Consider the following 21153-nt stretch of genomic DNA (forward strand, 5'->3'; position numbering starts at 1 on the left):
CTGAATTCTATTTGCTAATATTTTATTAAAGATTTTACATCTGTATTCAGGAGGAATATTTTATCTAAATTTCTGTCTTGCTGGGCTGCCCCTTTCCCAGTCCTTTGGCTAGAGAGAGCAGAATTTTGGGGAGGCTTTTTATTGTCTGCTCTCATTGGCATTTATGAGATCCATATGAAGTGAAAAAGAAAACCCAGGTAGTTTGTTGCTATTCTTTCCTTGGGTACCAAGTTCCCTAGCTGGTTTGCCTTCTTCACTCTACTTTGCAGAGTCATCTTATATTATTCTGTATATTATGTCCAGTGTTTTACTGTATTTAGTGGGAGGAATAGAGAGAAATGTATCTACTCTGTCTTGTCCTGAAACCAGAAATCCAGTCTGTATCTTGTAAAAAGTATGTTTTGGAGCTTCTTCCCTGCCTATTTATGGGTAAAAAACTAATGTTTAAACTTGGAGAGGGAGTATGCCTTATGCAGGTGAATAGAGTGGCTAGTATAGTATACATTCTCAGTGCACCACCACCAGATCTCTCCAGTGGTCACAATGCTTTCTAGTTTAGTCACACTGGCTCCCAGGGATCACAAACATGTTTGTTTCTCTGGGGGAACTTAGATGGTCCTTTTGCTCTGAGGATTCAGTATTTCTTGCTGTGGGATATAAGGCTGTAGGTTCTACAACCACATTGACGGTTTTGAGGGGGAAAGTAGTTGCTAAGAAAAATTAGGGCCAGTCAGGCAGTGTAAGCAAAGACTGTAATGGGCCAGGTGGGACGTGTGTGGTCACCTTAGTTACACCTGTTCTGTGAATTTACTGTTGACTTACTTTGGAAAGACTGGTATTAAAACAATTTTGTGTTTTTTTCTCAAGTGCCACAGATGTATGTTGGTGTATGCACTTGCGCACACACACACTCACACACAAACACACTTAGGAATTCATGCCTAATAATAAAGAAATAAAAGATAGGTATGTAGGTTGACTGAGTTAATGTAGGATTTTTACTGAAGAGAATGTTTTTCTATTCTTTGCCTTCAGACTTGCCCACAGGGCCACCTGCAGGTCTTTGAAATGTCATTAATGATGCACAAAAAGGGTATTCCAGTTAATGTCATTTGTCAGAAAGAAATGCTTATTAAATGCCTTTGGATAAATGGAACAAAACGTGTTTGAAAAGGCCCAATTCACAGCTTTTCTTCAAGTTGTAAAATGGAAACTGCTTCATGTGTAAATAATTCATCCCAAGAAACTTATTTCCTTTGGTATGTGCCTGCCTGCCTGTGAATATATGATTTTATTTTTGGAGCTCTGTGATGTTAGCCCCTTATTAGTTTAGCACTTCTCATGAATCAGAGAGTTCTGACCCACAGGGATCTGGACCTCTAAGTTCTGTGTCACTGAACTGTCTGTACTTTTTTGTAGGCAGTCTTCCAAACAGAAGAAGGCTATTCAAACTGCTATCCGCAAAAATAAAGAGGCAAATGCCGTGCTGGCCCGTCTGAACAGTGAGCTCCAGCAGCAGCTCAAGGTAAAGAGCTTCCTGAATTTGGATAACCAGGCTTTGTGTCTGGTTGTTGTGTTTTGTTTTGACAAATACTGGCTGAGCATCTGGTTCTATTCGTGTTGGTAAGACTTACTCTTTGTTCTCAGACTCCTTTTGGAAGGCAGAGAGTTGCTCTATTTGATTCATGGGTTGATTCTTGTTAGAGGAAGACTTGAAGCTTTAATATGCAAGCTACATATTGTGTGCTAGTTAAAAAGACAGAGAAGCTATTACAAAGCTCTCTGAAGCATTCTTTATTGTCCAAAGCTTCTGGGTAAACCCCTAATTTGTTGAGGTCCTCTATGAATGATGCTATACTCATTTCAATGGAAGAGGGTGGCCCTGATCCTCTCAAAGGCTATCCCCTGCTCTGGTATCTTGGAAATGGTTCCACATCACCTCAAGGACATTTCCTCTGTTCTTACCACCTGTTTCTATTCACCATTATTCTCCCCTGTATTATTAGTTTCCCAGGGCTGCCCTAACAAAGTGCTACAAACTTAGTGGCCTAAAAACAGCAACTTACTGTCTGCCAGCTATGGCAGCTAGACTTCTGAATCACAGTGTCTGCAGAGCTATGCTCTCTCTGAAGGCTCTAGGGGAGAATTCTTCCTGTCTTCTTCCCAGTTTCTGGTGGTGGCTGGCAGTCCTTGGCATTCCTTGGCTGGTAGATGCATCACTTCAATTTCTGCCTCCACTGTCTGTCATAAAGTTTTTTCTGGTCTCTGTGTATCTGTGTCCAAGTCCTCTTTTTATCCTTCCCTTTTCTTATAGGGATATACTGGTCATTGGGTTGGGGCCCACCTTAATCTAGCACAGTCTCATGTTTTAACTAGATTATATCTGCAAATACCTTATTCTATATAAGTTCACATTTACAGGTACTGGGAGTTGAGTTAAGCACATCGTTTCAGGGCAGCCCTGACATCCCTTGATTTTCCGCTGGATCACTGCCGCCCACGCAGAAACGCGCTCTAGTGTTGTCCAGTGCGTTGGCGCCCACATCCTCCTCCAGCTGCTGCCTGGTCTCTAGTCTCCTTCATAGCCAAGCTTCCTAAGAGTTGTTATTTACTGTCTCTGCTTCCTCACCAACAGTGTTCTCTCCCTTGACGTGGCCGTGGCTTTTACTCTCCTTTACTCACACCCCTCTTACAGCCACGTTCAGTGGGCCTGTTTTAATACTATTTGGATTTTCAGAACCTGTGCCATAGACCATTGGCAACTCCTTCCTTCTAAATGTCTTTTCTAACTGGTTTTCAGGATGTCATACTTTCCGTGTCCTTCTCCTTCACTGATGACTCTTTTTTATCAGTCTGTACTGTCTCTTCATTTTTATTTTTTCTTTCATTACTCCCTGCCTTCGCCGTTTTTTTTTGGCTGTACCACACAGCTTGTGGGATCTCAGTTCTACAGCCAGGGATTGAACCCAGGTCATGGCAATGAAAGGCTGGAATCCTAACTGTAGGCCACCAGGGAACTCCCCTAATATTTTATTATGAACATTTTCAAGCATGCAAGAAAGTTACACAATGTTGGTTCTCCCATTCACATCTTACTACACTTGTTTTTAATCACATATCTGTCCTTTTTTATCCCTCTTATCTATCCTTCAGTCTGTCTTATTTTTAACATGTTTTCAAGACATCTGTGTGTGTCCCCTGAATATTTTAACGTGTATATCATTAACTAGAGTTAAATATTTTTACAAACTTTCCTTATGTTGTACATTTTACATACAATGAGTGCATACATCTTAAGTGTACACTTGCTGACTCTTTGTAAGTGTGTATACTAATGGTTTCTAACCCCATATCAAGATAGAGGACATTACCATCTCCCTGGAAAGCTCCCTCATACTCCTTCCCAGTTAATTTCTGCCGTGCTTAACCCCTCTTCTAAACTTCTTATGCCATATTGTTGCCTCTTCTATGACTTTATGTAAACAGTGTCCTCTGACATGTACTTTTGTGGAAAGCTTCTTTCACATAGCATTGTTTTTGAGATTCATTTTCATCGTTGTATGTCTTAGTAATCTGTTCTGTTTTATTGCTGAGTGATATTCTACTGAGTGAATATACTATAGTTTGGTTATTAATTCTATTATTGGACACCTGGAAATTCTAGTTTTTGCTATTTTGAATAAAACTGCATTTTTTAATAACTCTTTATGTGGGAATATTTTCTCATTTCTCTTGGGTAAATTTCTAGGATTTAGGATTAGTAGGTAATATGGTGATTGTGTGTGATTGGTTTGAATAGAAACTACTAGAGCTTTTCCCAAAGTGGTTGTAGCATTTAGTATTCCCACCACTACTATGTGAGAGTTCTGGTTGTTCCTCATCTTCACCAACACTTGGTATTACTGTTTTAATTTTTATCTAGTCTTGTGGTGATATAGTTTTTATTTTACATCTCCTTAGCGCTTTTCTATGTGATTATTTACTTTTCATATATTTTATTTTGTGAAGTGTTTTTTCCAAATGTTTGGCTATTTAAAAATCATTTTCAGTCTTTTTTGTAGAGTTGTAGGTAGATGCTTTTTATATTTTCTGTTGGCAGTCCTTTGTTGAGATATATATTTTATGAATGTTTTCTTCCAGTCTTTATTTTGCCTGTTAATTTTCTTAACTATCTTTTCATGAATAGAAGTTTTTAATTTTGATTAAGTCTGATTTATAATTTTTTCTCTTATGGTTATTAACTTTCTTCCTATTATATAAGGAAACTTTGCCTACATCTAAATTATGAATATATTCTCCTATGTGTTCTTCTAAATGCTTTATTGTCATAACTTTTACATTTAGATCTGTGATACATTTGTGTTTTTAAACTACTTTATTATTTATTACATACTAAACTATTATTTATTTATTATAAAGCTGTATGTATTTAATGTATGTGACATGATGAGTTTGGAGGTAATTATACATCCATGAATCTGTCACAATTATGCCATAAATTGCCCATCCCCTGTAAAAATTTCCTCTTGCCCTCATTATTATTGAAGTATAGTTGCTGTACAATATTATATAAGTTATAGGTGTACAGTATAGGGACTTATAACTTTTAATGGTTATGCTTCATTTATAGTCATTATAAAATACTAGCTATGACTTTCTGCGTTGTATAATGTATCCTTATAGCCCTTTACCTTTTCCTCTTCCCACTGGTAACCATTAGTTTATTCTTTATTTATTTGGCTTCACTGGTTCTTAGTTGTGGCATGTGGGATCTTTAGTTGCAACATGTGAACTCTGTTTCAGCATGCAAACTCTTAGGATTTTTAGTTGTGGCATATGAATTCTTAGTTTCGGCATGGAAACTCTTAGTTGTGGCATGCAGGATCTTTAGTTGCAGCATGGGAGATCTAGTTCCCTGATCAGGGATTGAACCCAGGCCTCCTGCATTGGCATCATAGACTCTTAGCCACTGGACTACCAGGAAAATCCCTCCTTTTTATTATATTCACTAGTTTGTTGAATTTTTTTAAAATTCCGTATATAACTGATCTCATGGGCTTCCCAGGTGGTGCTAGTGGTAAAGAACCTGTCTGCCAATGCAGGAGATGTAAGAGACATGGGTTCGATCCCTGGGTCGGGAAGAGCCCCTGGAGGAGGGCATGGCAACCCACTCCAGTATTCATGCCTAGAGAATCCCATGGACAGAGGAGCCTGGTGGGCTACAGTCCATGGGGTTGCAAAGAGTCAGACGCAACTGAAGCAACTTTAGCACGCACACATATACAGTATTTGTCTTTCTCTGTCTGACTTATTTCACTTAGCATAATGTCCCAAGTTCATCCATGTTGTTGCAGATGGCAGAATTTCATTCTTTTTTGTCACTCACATAATTATAGTTTCTTTTATATGGTGAAAACATTTAAGATTTACTTCTTAGCAGTTTTTAAGTATATAATACAGTATTGTTAGCTATAGTCACCTTGCTATACATTACATCCACAGAACTTATATATCTTATGACTGCAAGTTTGTACCCTTGCTCAACATCTCCCCATTTCCTGCACCTGCCTCCCAGCCCATGGCAACCACCATTCTACTCTGTCTCTATGAAGTTGGCCTTTTTAGATTGCACATAAAAGTGATATCATATGGTATTTGCCTTTCTCTGTCTGACTTATTTCACTTAGCATAGGGCCCACAAGGTCCATCAGTGTCACAAATGGCAGAATTTCCTTCTTTCTTTGGCTGAATAATATTCTATTGCATGTAGGTACCACATCTTCTTTATCCATTTGTCTGTAGAGCAAAACTTGTTTCCGTATCTCAGCTATTGTACATAATACAGTGAACATGGGAATGCACATATCCCTTTGAGATCCTGATTTCTTTTCCTTTGGATATACCCAAAAGTGGGATTACTAGATCTTATGATGGTTCTTTTTTTAATTTTGAGAAACCTCCATACCATTTTGTGTAGTTGCTGGATCAGTCTGCATTCTGACCAACATTGCACAAGCGTTCCCCATTCTCCACATCCTTGCCAACACTTATCCCTTATCTTTTTGATAATAGCCATTTTAACAGGTGTGAGGTGATATCTCATTTTGGTATTGATTTGCATTTCCCTGATGATTAGTGATGCTGAACATGTTTTGTGTACCTGTTGGCCATTTGTTTTAGAATGCTGTGTTTCCATTTTTATTTGTTTCAGGATAGTTTTTTGATTTCCCTTTTGATGTCTTCTTTGACTCATTGGTTGTTTTGAAGTGTTTTGTTTAATCTCTATGTATTTCTGAATTTTCTACTTTTCCTCTTGTTACTGATTCCTAGTTTAATAACCTTGTAGTTGGAAACTGTATTTGGTATGACTTTGATGTTCTTAAATCTGCTAAGACTTATCTTGTAACCTATCATATGATATATCCTCAAGAGTATTTCATGTGTGCTTGAGAATATGCATTCTGATTCTAGTGGATGAAATGTTCCGTATGTCTGTTAGGTTCATTTGGTATCGTTTAAGACCAACATTTTCTTGTCACAGTTTTGTCTGGATGATATAACCACTGTTGTAAGTGAGCTATTGATGTCCCTCATTATTACTATGCTGTTGTCTATTTCATCTTTCAGATTTTTTAATATTTACTTGATATATTTAGGTTCTCTGATGTTGCCTGCATATATATTTATGACATATTTTCTTTATGAGTTAATCCCTTTAACATTATATAATGACATTCCTTGTCTCTTGATATGGTTTTGGACTACAGCCTGTTTTATCTGGTAAAAGAATAACTACCCCTCTTGTCTTTTGATATCTACTTGCATGGAATATCTTTTTCATCCCTTCATTTTTTCCTATGTGTGACCATAAACTAAAGTGAGTCTCTTATAGGCAGCATGTAGTTTGGTCCCTTCTTTTTTTTTAATCCATTGATCTGCTCTATGTCTTTGGATTGGAGAACTTAATTCATTTACATTTGAAGTAAATATTAATAGGTAAGGATTTACTAATACCCTGTTAACTATTTTCTGACTGTTTTATAGTTTTCTTGTTCATTTCTCTCTCTTCTACTGCCTGCCTTTGTGAATTGATTTTCTGCAATAGTATGCTTTGATTGTCTTCTCTTTATCTTTTGTGAATCTATTGTAGGTTTTTGTGTTTGCTTTGTTGTTATCATGAAGTTTACATAAAACGTCTTGTAGATATAACAGTCTATTATATGCTGATAACTTTGATTGCATATAACAACTCTTGGAGAAGACAATGGCAACCCACTCCAATGTTCTTGCCTGGAGAATCCAGGGGACGGGGGAGCCTGGTGGGCTGCCGTCTATGGGGTCGTACAGAGTCAGACACAACTGAAGCAACACAGCAGCAGCAGCAGCAGCAGCAGCAGCAGCAGCAACTCTACCCTTTTACTCCCCCTTTTGTTTTTGAACAAAAGCAAAAAAAGCAAAAACAAAAAAAGGGCTTCCCTTTTGGCTCAGCTGGTAAAGAATCCGAGAGACCTGGGTTCGGTCCCTAGGTTGGGAAGATCCCCTGGAGAAGGGAAAGGCTACCCACTCCAGTATGCTGGCCTGGAGAATTCCATGGACTATACAGTCCACAAAGAGTCGGACACGACTGAGTGACTTTCACTTTGTTTTTGAATTCATAATTTACTTTTCATATTTTATATTCATAACAAGTTATTTTAGCTATGGTTATTTTTAATACTCTTTTCCTTTAGCATTTATACTAAATTTAAGTGGTTAACAGACTGCCATGTTACAGTATTAGAGTATTCTGAATTTGACTATATACTTAACGTTTACCCCAGTATATTGTATGTTTTCATATTACCAATTAGAATCTTTTCATTTCAACTTGAAGAACTTCTTTCTACATTTCTTGTGAGGCAGATCTGGTGGTGATCAACTCCCTTGGCTTTTGTTTGTGTGGGGAAATCTTTTATCCCTCCTTCATTTCTGAAGGATAACTTTGTTGAATAGAGTATTCTTGTTTGGCAAATTTTTTTTTTCTATGAGCACTTTGTATTATCATCTCACTCTCTCAAAGGGTGCTAAGAAATCCACTGATAGCCTTATAAGAAGTCCCTTTTAAGTTATAAGCTTCTTTTCTCTTGCTTCTTTTAAGATTTTTCTCTTTGAGTTTTGACAAGTGTATTATAATGAGTCTTAAAGAGGAAATCTTCAGTGGAGTTTGTTTGATGACCTTTGAGCTTCATGAACTTGGATATCCATATCTCTCTTCATATTCAGAAAGTTCTCAGCCATTATTTCTTAAAATAAGCTCTCTGTCTCTTAACTTCAGGAACTCTAATAATTCACAAATTATTTCATTTGATGACATCGCATAGATCATGTACCTTTCTTCATTCTTTTAAATTTCTGTTTTCTTTGTTCTCCTCTGGCTGGATAGTTTCAAAACCCTTGAAACCGTCTATCTTAGATTCTTTATTCTGCTTCATCCATTCTGATGTTGATGTTCTCTATTTTATTTTTAATTCATTCATTTTATTATTCAGCTCCAGAATTTCTTGTGGCTCTATTTTATGATTTCTATCACTTTCTTAAACTTCTTGTTTTATTCATGTAGTATAGTTTTCCTGATTTAATTGACTTGTCTTTCTGTGTTTTTTTGCAGCACATTGAGTTTCCTTAAAATAGCCGTTTAAATTCTTTATTGAGTAAATCCTATATCTCCATGTCTTTGGGATGGGTTACTGGAAGATTATTGTAATTCTTTGGTGGCATCATGTTTCCTTGAAGTTTTGTGTTGTTATCTTCACATTTGAAGTAGCAGTTACCTCCTCCCAAACTACTTTCAATCAGCCCGGTTAGAGACTCTGACAATTTCTCAGATCTTCTATGGATGCACTTCCTCAGCACTTATTGTTCCTTCTTATGACACAATTCTTAATCTTGTATGCCTTGTTCTCATCCTGCAAAACACAAGGCCAAGTGCTGACAGCCTCCCTTTTATTTTCCCAAAGATGGCACTGCAGCTCAAATTTGTGGTCTCTCATGGCCTACAGATTTGGACCAGCAAGTCTTTCTGCATGTGTTCACTCACCATCAGGAATGTGACCAAGGAACTGGCCACAGGTTGATGGTGTGTGTAAGGCCCATGGAGTGCTGAAATGCCTCATGGGTAGTTGGAGGATGCCCAACTTATAGGCAGGCTTATGGGTGGGCTTCTTGATGGTCCCCCATGAGACATTTAGTAGGATCCATGTTCCTTTAATCCCTTTTGAGAGTCCTATCTGCCACTCAACCCAGCCTCTTCCGCCTCCCCACCTCCAGTCATGCAGTTCACAGTTTAGTACTGGGGAACCTGGTTGCTCAGGTATGCACTTTCCTGGGAGAGATCATGGGCCAGGATCTTTTCTAGTCATAAATTGTGCTGCCTTGGGGTAAGGTGATGTGAATAGTCAAACAGTTCTTCTTACCCTTTCAGTGCATCCAGACTTATGTTATTTTTCTCTAGCATTCTGCTTGAAACTTGGACTTCCACAAAAATTCTTTCACCTCTGGGTGATTGTCTAAAACAGTGTTTCCCAGAGTTTCCTGGACTGTGGCTGAGAGGGCCTAGAGCTGTTTCTTGGACCCTCCAGAGCTAGAACTGAGATCTGTGTGCCTATTACCAGATGCATGGCTAGATGAGACACCTCCTGGGTCCTTTCATATATGGTGCCGGATCCCGTAACTCCCACAAAGGCACTTTGTGAATGGATGCCAAATTGTCATTGACAGGGGAACATGGACAAGGGATGTCTTATTCAGCCATGCTACTGACATCACTCCTGGTAGTTTTAAGTTTTTAAATGAACTTCCATAGTGTTTTCCATAGTGACTGCGCCAGTATCTATGATCCATTTTGAATTAAGTTTTATGTATGCTATAAGATTAGGGTCAAGGTTCATTTTTTCCCATATCAGTATTTCATTAATCTAGTATCATTTGTAGAAAAGTTTCTTTTCCTTCTTGGATTACTCTGATGCTGTTCTCAAAAATCTAATAACCATGTAAGTGTGATTTATTTATGGGTTCTTACTCCATTCTGTTAACCTGTTTGTTGATCTTTATACTGGTACCACATGGTCTTGATTTCTGTAACTCTTGAAATCAAGTAGTATAAATTTTTCACTATTTTCTCTCTAATTGTTGAGATTTTAGAAAATCTCTCAGTGTTTCTGAGTGTGTAAGTATTTGCAAATTGTTTCTTAAAATTTCATTTCCTAACTGAGTTTATGAAGGTCACAGAATATAAGGTCACACAGAAATCAATCATATTTCTATATACAAGTAATAAACAACTTGTCACAGAAATTCGAAAAACAATAGTATCCACAATAGCTTGTTCCCTCTCTTAAACTGAACTACTTAAGTATAAATTCATCTGTATACTGAAATGTGCAAAATGCTGCTAAAAGAAATCTAAGAAGACCTAAATAAAGGGAAAAACATACGTAGCTTGCGGATTGGAAGACTCAGCAGAGTAGTAATACTATTTTCCTCTAGGGTGATCTATAGAATCCTTGCAGCCAATCAAAACCCCAGTAGGATGTTTTCTAGACATAGACCAGCGAATCCTATAATTTATATGTAAAGGCCAAGGAACCGGAATAGCGGAAACAAATTTGAAAAAGAACAAAGATGGAGGAATCACTTTCAGTATCAAGCTTCAGTAATCAAGACGGTATGGGATTAATGATGAATCAGTGGAGCAGAATCAGAAGTCCTGAAGTAGACCATATGAATATAAGCATTTGATCTTTGACAAATATACAAAATCAGTTTATTGAGGAAAGGATAGTCTTTTCAACATATTGTTTTGTAACAGTTGGTCATCCATCTGTAAAAACATGAACCTTGACCAAAAATCTCACTTTTGATACAAAGATTAACTTGAAATGGGTCATAGAAACAAATGTAAAACATAAAGGTATAAAACCTGTAGGAAAAAACATAGGAAAAAGTTTTTGTGACCCAAGGTTAGAAACGATGCCAGAAGCACAAACACAGAAAAAGTCAATAAATTGAACTTTATCAAGATTTAAAACTTTTACTCTGTCAAAAATACTGTTAAGAGAATAAAGAGACAAGCTATAGACTGGAAGAAAATATTTGCAACCCATGTTTTTTGACAAAGGACTTGTGTCCAAATTATATAAAGAACTCTCAAAACTCAGTAATAAGAATTCTCAAAGCTCAACCAACCCAATTTAAAAATGGGCAAAGGATTTGAACAGATACCTCACCAAAGAGGATATAAGGATGGCAAATAAACATGTGCAAAGATATTCAGCATTGTTAGCCACTGCTGCTGCTAAGTCGCTTCAGTCGTGTCCGACTCTGTGCAACCCCATAGACGGCAGCCCACCAGGCTCCCCCGTCCCTGGGATTCTCCAGGCAAGAACATTGGAGTGGGTTGCCATTTCCTTCTCCAATGCAGGAAAGTGAAAAGTGAAAGTGAAGTCGCTTAGTCGTGTCTGACCCTTAGCATGGACTGCAGCCATTAGGCAAATGCAAATTGAAACCATGATCACAGACCACCACACACAGTGATAGAATTGCTAAAACAGAACATCATGATGGCATCAAGTGCTGTCACCTGGAACCCTCAGGAATTGGTGGTGAGAATGCCAAATGGTACCCCACTCTGAAAAATCATTTGTCAGTGTTTTATGAAGTTATATATACACTTAATCCTGTGACCCAGCAGTACATAAACATTAACAGCAATTTTACATGATAGCTGAAACTTGGAAACAAAACCAATATCCTTCAAAGGATGAATGGATAAACTGAGTACAATGAAATAGTATTCAGTGAGCAGAAGGAGTGATAGACACAGTAATTTGAATGAAACTCAAAGGCATTATGTTGAATGAGACAAGCCAGTGTCAAAAGGTTAGGTACTACACGATTCCTTTTATTCTACATTCTTGAAAAGGCAAAAGTATAGTGCTGGAAAACAGACCACTGGTTGTCAAGGGTTACTATGCATGTGGTAAAGGTTTATATGTCAGTGAGTAGTACCAGGGAGTTTTTTGGTTACTGGAACTGTAATGTACTCTCTTTGTGGTGGCAGTTACACAAATCTATACATGTTAACATTTGTAGAACTATACACGAAAAGGAAAAAAGTCAGTTTTACCATATGATAAATACAATTCTGAAAAATGTCAAACGTCATTCTGTTTTATGAATCTTTGTATATGACCTTGTTTTTGTTTTGCATTTTGCTTTCACTTCCCCTCTACCCCCACCTCCTTTTTGGCATCAGTTCAGTTCAGTCGCTCAGTCGTGTCCGACTCTTTGCAACCCCATGAATTGCAGCACGCCAGGCCTCCCTGTCCATCACCAACTCCCGGAGTTCACTCAGACTCACGTCCATCGAGTCAGTGATGCCATCCAGCCATCTCATCCTCTGTCGTCCCCTTCTCCTCCTGCCCCCAATCCCTCCCAGCATCAGAGTCTTTTCCAATCAGTCAACTCTTCACATGAGGTGGCCAAAGTACTGGAGTTTCAGCTTTAGCATCATTCCTTCCAAAGAAATCCCAGGGCTGATCTCCTTCAGAATGGACTAGTTGGATCTCCTTGCAGTCCAAGGGACTCTCAAGAGTCTTCTCCAACACCACAGTTCAAAAGCATCAATTCTTCGGCACTCAGCTTTCTTCACAGTCCAACTCTCACATCCATACATGACTACTGGAAAAACCATAGCGTTGACTAGACAGACCTTTGTTGGCAAAGTAATGTCTCTGCTTTTGAATATGCTATCTAGGTTGGTCATAACTTTCCTTCCAAGGAGTAAGCGTCTTTTAATTTCATGGCTGCAGTCACCATCTGCAGTGATTTTGGAGCCCAGAAAAATAAAGTCTGACACTGTTTCCACTGTTTCCCCATCTATTTTGCATGAAGTGATGTGACCAGATGTTTTCTGAATGTTGAGCTTTAAGCCAACTTTTTCACTCTCCACTTTCACTTTCATCAAGAGGCTTTTTGGTTCCTCTTCACTTTCTGCCATAAGGGTGTTGTCATCTGCATATCTGAGGTTATTGATGTTTCTCCTGGCAATCTTGATTCCAGCTTGTGCTTCATCCAGCCCAGCGTTTCTCATGATGTACTCTGCATATGAGTTAAATAAACAGGGTGACAGTATACAACTTTGACGTACTCCTTTTCCTATTTGGAACCAGTCTGTTGTTCCATGTCCAGTTCTAACTGTTGCTTCCTGACCTGCATACAGGTTTCTCAAGAGGCAGGTCAGGTGGTCTGGTATTCCCATCTCTTTCAGAATTTTCCACAGTTTATTGTGATCCACACAAAGGCTTTGGCACAGTCAATAAAGCAGAAATAGATGTTTTTCTGGAACTTTCTTGCTTTTTCCATGATCCAGCAGATGTTGGCAATATGATCTCTGGTTCCTCTGGCATAGGTCACTATTATTCACTGGTCTCTATACTTCATAGGCCTTTTTAATTTGGAAACCCATATTCTTCAGTTCTGGGAGTTTTCTTGATTTTTATTGACCCCCCATTTTCCCTGTTCTCCCCTTCCTGATATTTTTCTGACACTGAACTTCTTAGTTTAGTTTTCTAATTTTTCTCTTCTAGTTTCTTTTTTTGGTCTATATGTGGAGACTTACTTATTTTTAAGCTCTAAATCTTGTATGTTTAATAACCAAGAGTCCATTTTTTTCGTTCTCTGCTTGTTTCTTTTTGATGGCATCCTATTCTTATTTTATGGTTGTAATATATTCTCCTACTTGTAGTTTTTCTTCTTCCTCAATACTTTTTTATTTTGTTGTATATACTTCTCATTACATACTTTCCTTCAATAGCTGATGGTCCTTCTCTGCTTATATTTAGGAGGAGGATGAGAATGCAGCCTGTTGTGGGACTTGTCATCTTTGAGCTTCATTCTCCCCCAATTTGACTGAGCTGTAGAGTTGGGGAACTCCCAAAGACAGTGTCGTTGGCTTTTTCTTCTTGGTCTGACTGGAGTCCTCAAGGAAGAGACTCTTCTGGTCTCTTGCATGTAAGGAAGACGTGGTCTAGTGGAGCAGAGGACTCTGGTTCTCAGCATTCAGGGTATTCATCTAACCCCCCTATTTCCAGTCTAGTTTTTTGTCGTTAACTGTATCTGTGTGTTGGTATTCCAGAGGTCATCTGTTTTGCCTTTCAAAGGAATAAATCTTCAGTGTTCTACCCTAGTGGCAAGAAGAATTTGGGAATCTGATTACTTCTGAATCAGACTTTCAAGGAACACTTCTTTAAGACAGTCCTCTTTCCTTCACTTTCACTTTCACAGATATCTGAGACTGCCAGTTTGAGTCTTTTAGGGATTCTTCTATGTAAAATCAGACTGGTTCTTGTTTTATCTCCATCCTTAGCTTGCAGTGCACTTTTATTTACTTGATCTGAAGAAGTGAAAAAGTTCAAGGTCTAGCTAACAGAAATCTGAAGAATCATCAAATGGTGCTCTAGTCATGGCCTCTCAGTCAGTTCCCAGACTGAGTTTACAGAAGCCTTGAATAAAGGGGCATCTTAGTTACCTGCAAGAAGGACTCCACTCTGCAGCCAAAAGTTTATAGTTAGTCTTTATCTCAGACTTTCCCAAAGAGCCTTGTGCCCATTTACCAGTGTGACTGTGCACTTGGGAAAAGGGACTCATCAGATTTGGGGAGGATTACTGAACACAGGCTCTAAACTGACATTCATTCCTGAAGACCCAAAATGTCCCTATGTTTCGCCAGTGAGAGTAGGAGCTTCTGGAGATCACGTGATCAATAGAGCTGAAGCTCAGGTACGTCTCACAGTGGGTCCAGTTTATCCCCAAATCCACCCTATGGTTATTCTGTCCAGTTCCCTCAGGTGTCATTGGAAGAGACGTATTCAGCAACTGGGAGAATCCCCACACTTGTTTTTCTTGGGTTAGCTAATTCATTCAGCTTTCATTAGTTTGCCTTCCAGCTTACCAGTTTTATTGCTATCACCTCTTCCCTGTTGTCTTCCCTATCCTTATGTGTCTATGACCCCCACCCCACCCCTAATTTAAAAAATTGTTTTAGCGTTCCAGTAGGGAATGAGTTTGGTACATAGGTTCAGTTCCAGCTTTACTTGGAACCACCATCTTTATTATTTTGCTGGGTGATGCTACCTAATCCTATGACTTTGCAGGCCATCCAACCTCACAAATTTATGTCTAAAGCCCCTCTTCTCTTTCTTCTAAGCTCTAGACATGCATTTACAACTGCTTATTTTACTTTTCTCCTAATATACACATCTCAGATGCTTCATTCCCAACTGTCTCCTTGAAATGTCCATTTCTCATCCAATCTTCTTGTTCTCAATTAATCCCATACTACCAACCACCCTCTTGCTTGATTCCAAATCCTCTACCTTCTTTCCTACATCAGCTTTATCAACATGTCCTATTAGTTCTAGATGTAAAGTATGTCCAGAATCCACCTCCTCCTCTCTGTGGCTACTACCTTGATCTAAGCCGTTTTCATTTCTCACCTGGTTTCGTACAGTAACCTCCCAAATGCTCTCTGCTCTGACTCTTGTCCTGCTACTGTCCATTGTCTACACAAAAGACAGAGTGAGAGTTCTGAATTTGAAATTAGGCCACATGCCTTTCCTGATTCAAAGCTCTCATTGCTGTGCTCCTTCACTTTGAATGGCATCCACACTCCTTACTCTGTCTGCCGGGTCCCTGCCTAACTCTCTGACTTTAGTTCCTGCCAAGGTCTTCATCGTCCCCTCTGCTTTTGGTCACACAGGCCTTGTGGTTCATCAAACGCACCAAGCTTGTTCCCTCCTTTGCAGCCTTAGTTGTTGCCATTTTGTCTCATTGAATATCCTTCACCTGTATCTTCACATGGCTCACCCCTCACTTCATTCAAGTCTCTTTTCAGTAGAATCAGCTCTGAGAAGCCTTCCCTGACCACGCTCTGTGCCTTTCTCCCAGATCCACCATTACTCTCTATTACAGCATCTAATTTCCTTCTGAAAGCCTTCTGAAAGTATCTCTGTTTTTTAACTTTCTTATCTTTCTCCAGCCATTTGAGTATAAGCCCTCTGAGGGCATTGGTTTGAACTGTTTTGTTCCTTGGTGGTATCATCACACCCAGAGCAGAACCGGGCCCTTCAGTTCAGTTCAGTCGCTCAGTCGTGTGTGACTCTTTGTGATCCCATGAACTGTAGCACACCAGACCTCCCTGTCCATCACCAACTCCTGGAGTCCACCCAAATCCATGTCCATTGAGTCGGTGATGCCATTCAACCATCTCATCCTCTGTCATCCCCTTTTACTCCTGCCCTCAATCTTTCCCAGCATCAAGGTCTTTTCAAATGAGTCAGCTCTTCACATCAGGTGGCCAAAGTATTGGAGTTTCACCTTCAACATCAGTCCTTCCAATGAATACCCAGGACTGATCTCTTTTAGGATGGACTGGTTGGGTCTCCTTGCAGTCCAAGGGACTCTCAAGAGTCTTCTCCAACACCACAGTTCAAAAGCATCAATTCTTCGGTGCTCAGCTTTCTTTATAGTCCAACTCTCACATCCATACATGACCACTGAAAAAACCATAGCCTTGACTAGACGGACCTTTGTTGACAAAGTAATGTCTCTGCTTTTTAATATGCTGTCTAGGTTGGTCATAACCTTCCTTCCAAGGAGTAAGCGTCTTTTAATTTCATGGCTGCAATCACCATCTGCAGTGATTTTCGAGCCCAGAAAAATAAAGTCAGCCACCGTGTCCACTGTTTCCCCATCTATTTGCCATGAAGTGATGGGACCAGATGCCATGATCTTCGTTTTCTGAATGTTGAGTTTTAAGCCAACTTTCTCACTCTCCTCTTCACTTTCAAGAGGCCCTTTAGTTCTTCACTTTCTGCCATAAGGGTGATGTCATCTGCATATCTGAGGTTATTGATATTTCTCCCAGCAATCTTGATTCCAGCTTGTGCTTCCTCCAGGCCAGCGTTTCTCATGATGTGCTCTGCATATAAGTTAAATAAGCAGGGTGACAATATACAGCCTTGACGTACTCCTTTTCCTATTTGGAACCAGTCTGTTGTTCCATGTCCAGTTCTAACTGTTGCTTCCTGACCTGCATACAGGTTTCTCAAGAAGCAGGTCAGGTGGTCTGGTATGCCCATCTCTTGAAGAATTTTCCACAGTTCATTGTGATCCACACAGTCAAAGGCTTTGGCATAGTCAACAGAAATAAATGTTTTTCTGGAATTTTCTTGCTTTTTCGATGATCCAGCGGATGTTGGCAATTTGATCTCTGGTTCCTCTGCCTTTTCTAAAACCAGTTGAACATCTGGAAGTTCACGGTTCACGTATTGCTGAACCCTGGCTTGGAGAATTTTAAGTATCACCTTACTAGCATGTGAGAACCGGGCCCTTAGTAGATAGATATTCAGAGACTGTTGGATGGTAGGAAGGAGGGTAGGTAAATAAACTCTTGTTGAGTTCCATAATGATTTTCATCATGTTTGTTCTTCTGGGATGTCTCAGAATTGAGCCTTTATATCGACTTCTTTCCCACCTTGACTGATTCTACTTCAGAATGCCTTTATGTGTCCCCCTCTCTCCTTGTCATTAGGTCTGTTTTAGGGCTCAGAGTTTGAGTTCCCAAATAGCAGACTGCAGATCCTCTTTTCTACCTTTAGCTGAGAAGACACACCTTCAGCCACAGATGCAGGATCCTGGATGACACTTTAGTGTAAGGACACCCAGTGTCCTTTCTTATCCCTTGGTCCTGATCCAGCATGGTACTGGATTAGAAACAAGAGATTGAAACTAGAAATGTAGTCCTGATGACCCACCTCTCAGTATTAGGAGTCTGCTTTTGCTTTTCTGCTCCCTTTCAATCAGTCTTTTTATTTTTAACATCATTCTGTGCCAGCCACTGATCCTGTTAAAAACTGAGTGTGAGATATAGGTGTGGGGAGGAGGGAGGGTTGATCAATTAGTTTCATTTCATCATCAAGAAAGGAATTGAGAGACTATTGTGAAGCCTCCTATGTCCTGTCACCAGCTTCGAATACAGTGCCTCCCAGTCTACTCCTCCTTGAGTTATATGGCACCTGAATGCTTGTGGGTCCAGTCATAAGTTTCTTTTTAATATCAGATGAAGTGGGGATGAACCCAAAAAATGACCCCTCTCTTCTCTTTCTTTTGTACAACTCAGGAGGTTCATCAAGAACGGATTGCATTGGAAAACCAATTGGAGCAACTTCGTCCAGTCACTGTATTGTGACCCTCCCCCACAAGATTCAAGTAACAGAGGGTGACCTTTTCTGCCAAGATCTTTCCTGAATGTTTCAACGCAACTACTTGTCATAGATGTCTGAGACTGTGTCAAAAGCTCTGAGCAGTGGAATGTAATCACTGTCACCTTTTCTCTTGTGCTTCACGCGTACGTTTTTACTGTGGTGGAAAAAATACAACTGATTGTCACACTTAAAATTGTAATTATCAGTGGAATTTATCTCCCATTCTTAAGTATTTCCTCAAGGTGTTAGAAGTTGCTCCTTATTGAAAACCAATCTTCTAGCAAATAAAAACAATTTAGAGCATTATTTATTTAAAGAGTTTATGATTTGTACAAGACCTTGTAACCCAGTACCTTCAGTATGCTTGTTTTATTTTCATATGTATATCATATATAGTAAGTTGGTTTCCTGAATAATTGTGATTCCAACTAGATAGTCTTTGGCATGATGATGATAAAAACAAAAACTAGAAGTAAACAAAATCATTAGCTTTAGACTGGCACTGTACCCTCCACCACTATATATATGCCAAAAACTGCTTTTCTAGTGCCATCTTGATATTATATCTAGCTATGAATAATACATGACTGTTGTTTTCTATGGAATAGCAAAGACTTATTCAGTCTTACACCTCTGTGAAGTAGTAGTTTTGTCCATGATCCGTTTAACTTGGCCCAGCTAGGCTGTCAACACAGATAACTCAGCCCTTTCATGCAGGTCTTTGGACAAGAGCAATCTGCCCTAACTGCCTTGCCCAATCAAATTAAATAACTAGTTGCCAGATCTCTACTTCTATCCTGCATGGGTTAATATATCTGTAAATGCATGAATTTGGAAACCACTCATCAAATGTGAAAAGCTGATGAGACTGTTTGGACTGATGAATATTTGTTGTTTGAACCCAGGTATTCAAACTAAGGAAGAAGGGGCAATGATTATTACCAGTAATCCAACAGTCTTCGGTAGTTATTTTTGTCTTTGTTATTTTAACCCAGATCACAAGTGTATTGAGTATGAAGAAATAATGAAAGAAAGCTGATCCTTACACTTGATATATGATTATTTTGTTCTCTGTGAAGTGACCCTTGAGGAGGGATTGGTTTATGTGCAGTTCAGAGGCGCCCAACCGACTCTAGTGTAAATGATGTAAAACATAAAACAGTAAGCTCAAATCACAGAAGCCAGTATTCTATAGAAATTTACATAGCCCCTGCTTATCCTGCAAGCTCAAGTTGACAGTGGAAATTGACTGACCCTCCCAGGTATCTGGGCTCTCTAGCTTTAACAGCACTTCAAGATACTGATGGCAAATTTGCCATCTCTTGTGCATTTTGCTAGTTTACCAGTTCTTAAGATGTTGTGTGAAGTGTGCTAGGGTACTTTCTGAAGTGGTTTAGCAGAGGTCTGCAGTTTGCAGGACTAAGCCTTTAATTTCAATAGAGTTGACTGCTCTGAGAAGAAGTAGGCATTTATTTAATGCTTCCTTACTCCATTGGCAAGCTTTATCAATAGTTGAATGGCAGAAGAGAAATGCTCAAACATGATTTTTTCCAAAGAAAAACAAAATTGTTGATTCTGTTCTGTATATATTAAAGGATTCAGAATTGCTTGGATTTTGAAAATCCTAAGACTTGAACTCTTTCTCTAGTCCCCTTTCCTTCCCTTTTGGCTGCCTTCTTTGTCCCTGTGGGAGGGTTTCAGGGTCAGTTTAAACCTTTTCTAAAATATGAATGGGTGAGTGAACATTTTTTAGGTAACCTCTTTTTCACATGTTCTGAGAACTGGGGGCTGCAACACATTTTATCAACAGTGTCCACATCGCAGACGTTTCACATCATATTTGCCTTTTGTTCCACTCAATCCAGGAAAGTCTAGCATATGCACTTTATCTCATAATCTTCCAGGACATACGCGCACACTCCAGATAGCACTTCATATCCATTAAGCAGACATATAAACTAAAGAATGTTAGTCTATGTTCTACATTTTTAAAATATTAACATGTTTTTCCCTCATCAAGCCAAAACCAGAGTGAGCCAAATTAGGAGTATGGGGTTTTGTTTAGATGGCTTGGTTTTCATTAAAGGAAAAAACTTGCACTGGATAGTCAAAGGCTCATGTGTTGCATGCTGCTGCTAAGTCGCTTCAGTCGTGTCCAACTCTGTGCGACCCCATAGAGGGCAGCCCACCAGGCTCCCCCGTCCCTGGGATTATCCAGGCAAGAACACTAGAGTGGGTTGCCATTTCCTTCTCCAATGCATGAAAGTGAAAAGTGAAAGTGAAGTCGCTCAGTCGTGTCCCACTCTTAGCAACCCCATGGACTGCAGCCTACCAGGCTCCTCTGTCCATGGGATTTTCCAGGCAAGAGTACTGGAGTAGGGTGCCATTGCCGTCTCCAATGTGTTGCATAGTATCACCAATATTTTAAGATAGGCATTGCATTAAAGCCCACAACAATACTATCTACACCCCACCTTCCTGACTGGATTTAATAGTGACCACAGTTTCTTAGTTGCCTAGAAGTGTATTTTTTAAAAAACCAATTAAATACACATACAACATCATTATTACCTAACTAGTGCTTATCTTTTGTTTCTCTGTTTTCTTAGCATGTGTATTTTTAATTTAGGATTATAACTCCTGATAATGTTTCTGTGAGCCTTTCATGTGATTTATAGGAAGACTGGGTTATTGCTGTCACCATTATACCTCTTTTGTAAAACTACTCAAGAATAAGACCTGCTTGTTGGGCAGAAATCTATGGGCAGAATGTTGATGTTGCCCCCATCCATGAGGGTTTAATAACCTTATTGTTAATCAGTCTTTCTCCATAGGAGTCTCATAGTTCCAA

At 39.2% G+C, this 21153-nt stretch overlaps 1 protein-coding gene across 2 annotated transcripts in view; it reads left to right on the top strand.

Moving 5' to 3' along the window:
• REPS2 (RALBP1 associated Eps domain containing 2) overlaps nucleotides 1–20452 on the top strand; it is a 238584-nt gene extending 218132 nt beyond the window's left edge. For both annotated transcript variants that reach the window (XM_025275803.2, XM_025275804.2), the window contains exons 17-18: nucleotides 1420–1525; nucleotides 18218–20452. In XM_025275803.2, the coding sequence (XP_025131588.1) occupies nucleotides 1420–1525; nucleotides 18218–18286 (175 nt within the window). In that variant the 3' untranslated portion in view covers nucleotides 18287–20452. The remainder of the gene's footprint in view (nucleotides 1–1419; nucleotides 1526–18217) is intronic.
• The last annotated feature ends 701 nt before the right edge of the window (nucleotides 20453–21153 follow it).

Source organism: Bubalus bubalis, chromosome X (genome assembly GCF_019923935.1).
Source record: "Bubalus bubalis isolate 160015118507 breed Murrah chromosome X, NDDB_SH_1, whole genome shotgun sequence".
In the NCBI taxonomy this organism is placed as follows: Eukaryota; Metazoa; Chordata; class Mammalia; order Artiodactyla; family Bovidae; genus Bubalus; species Bubalus bubalis.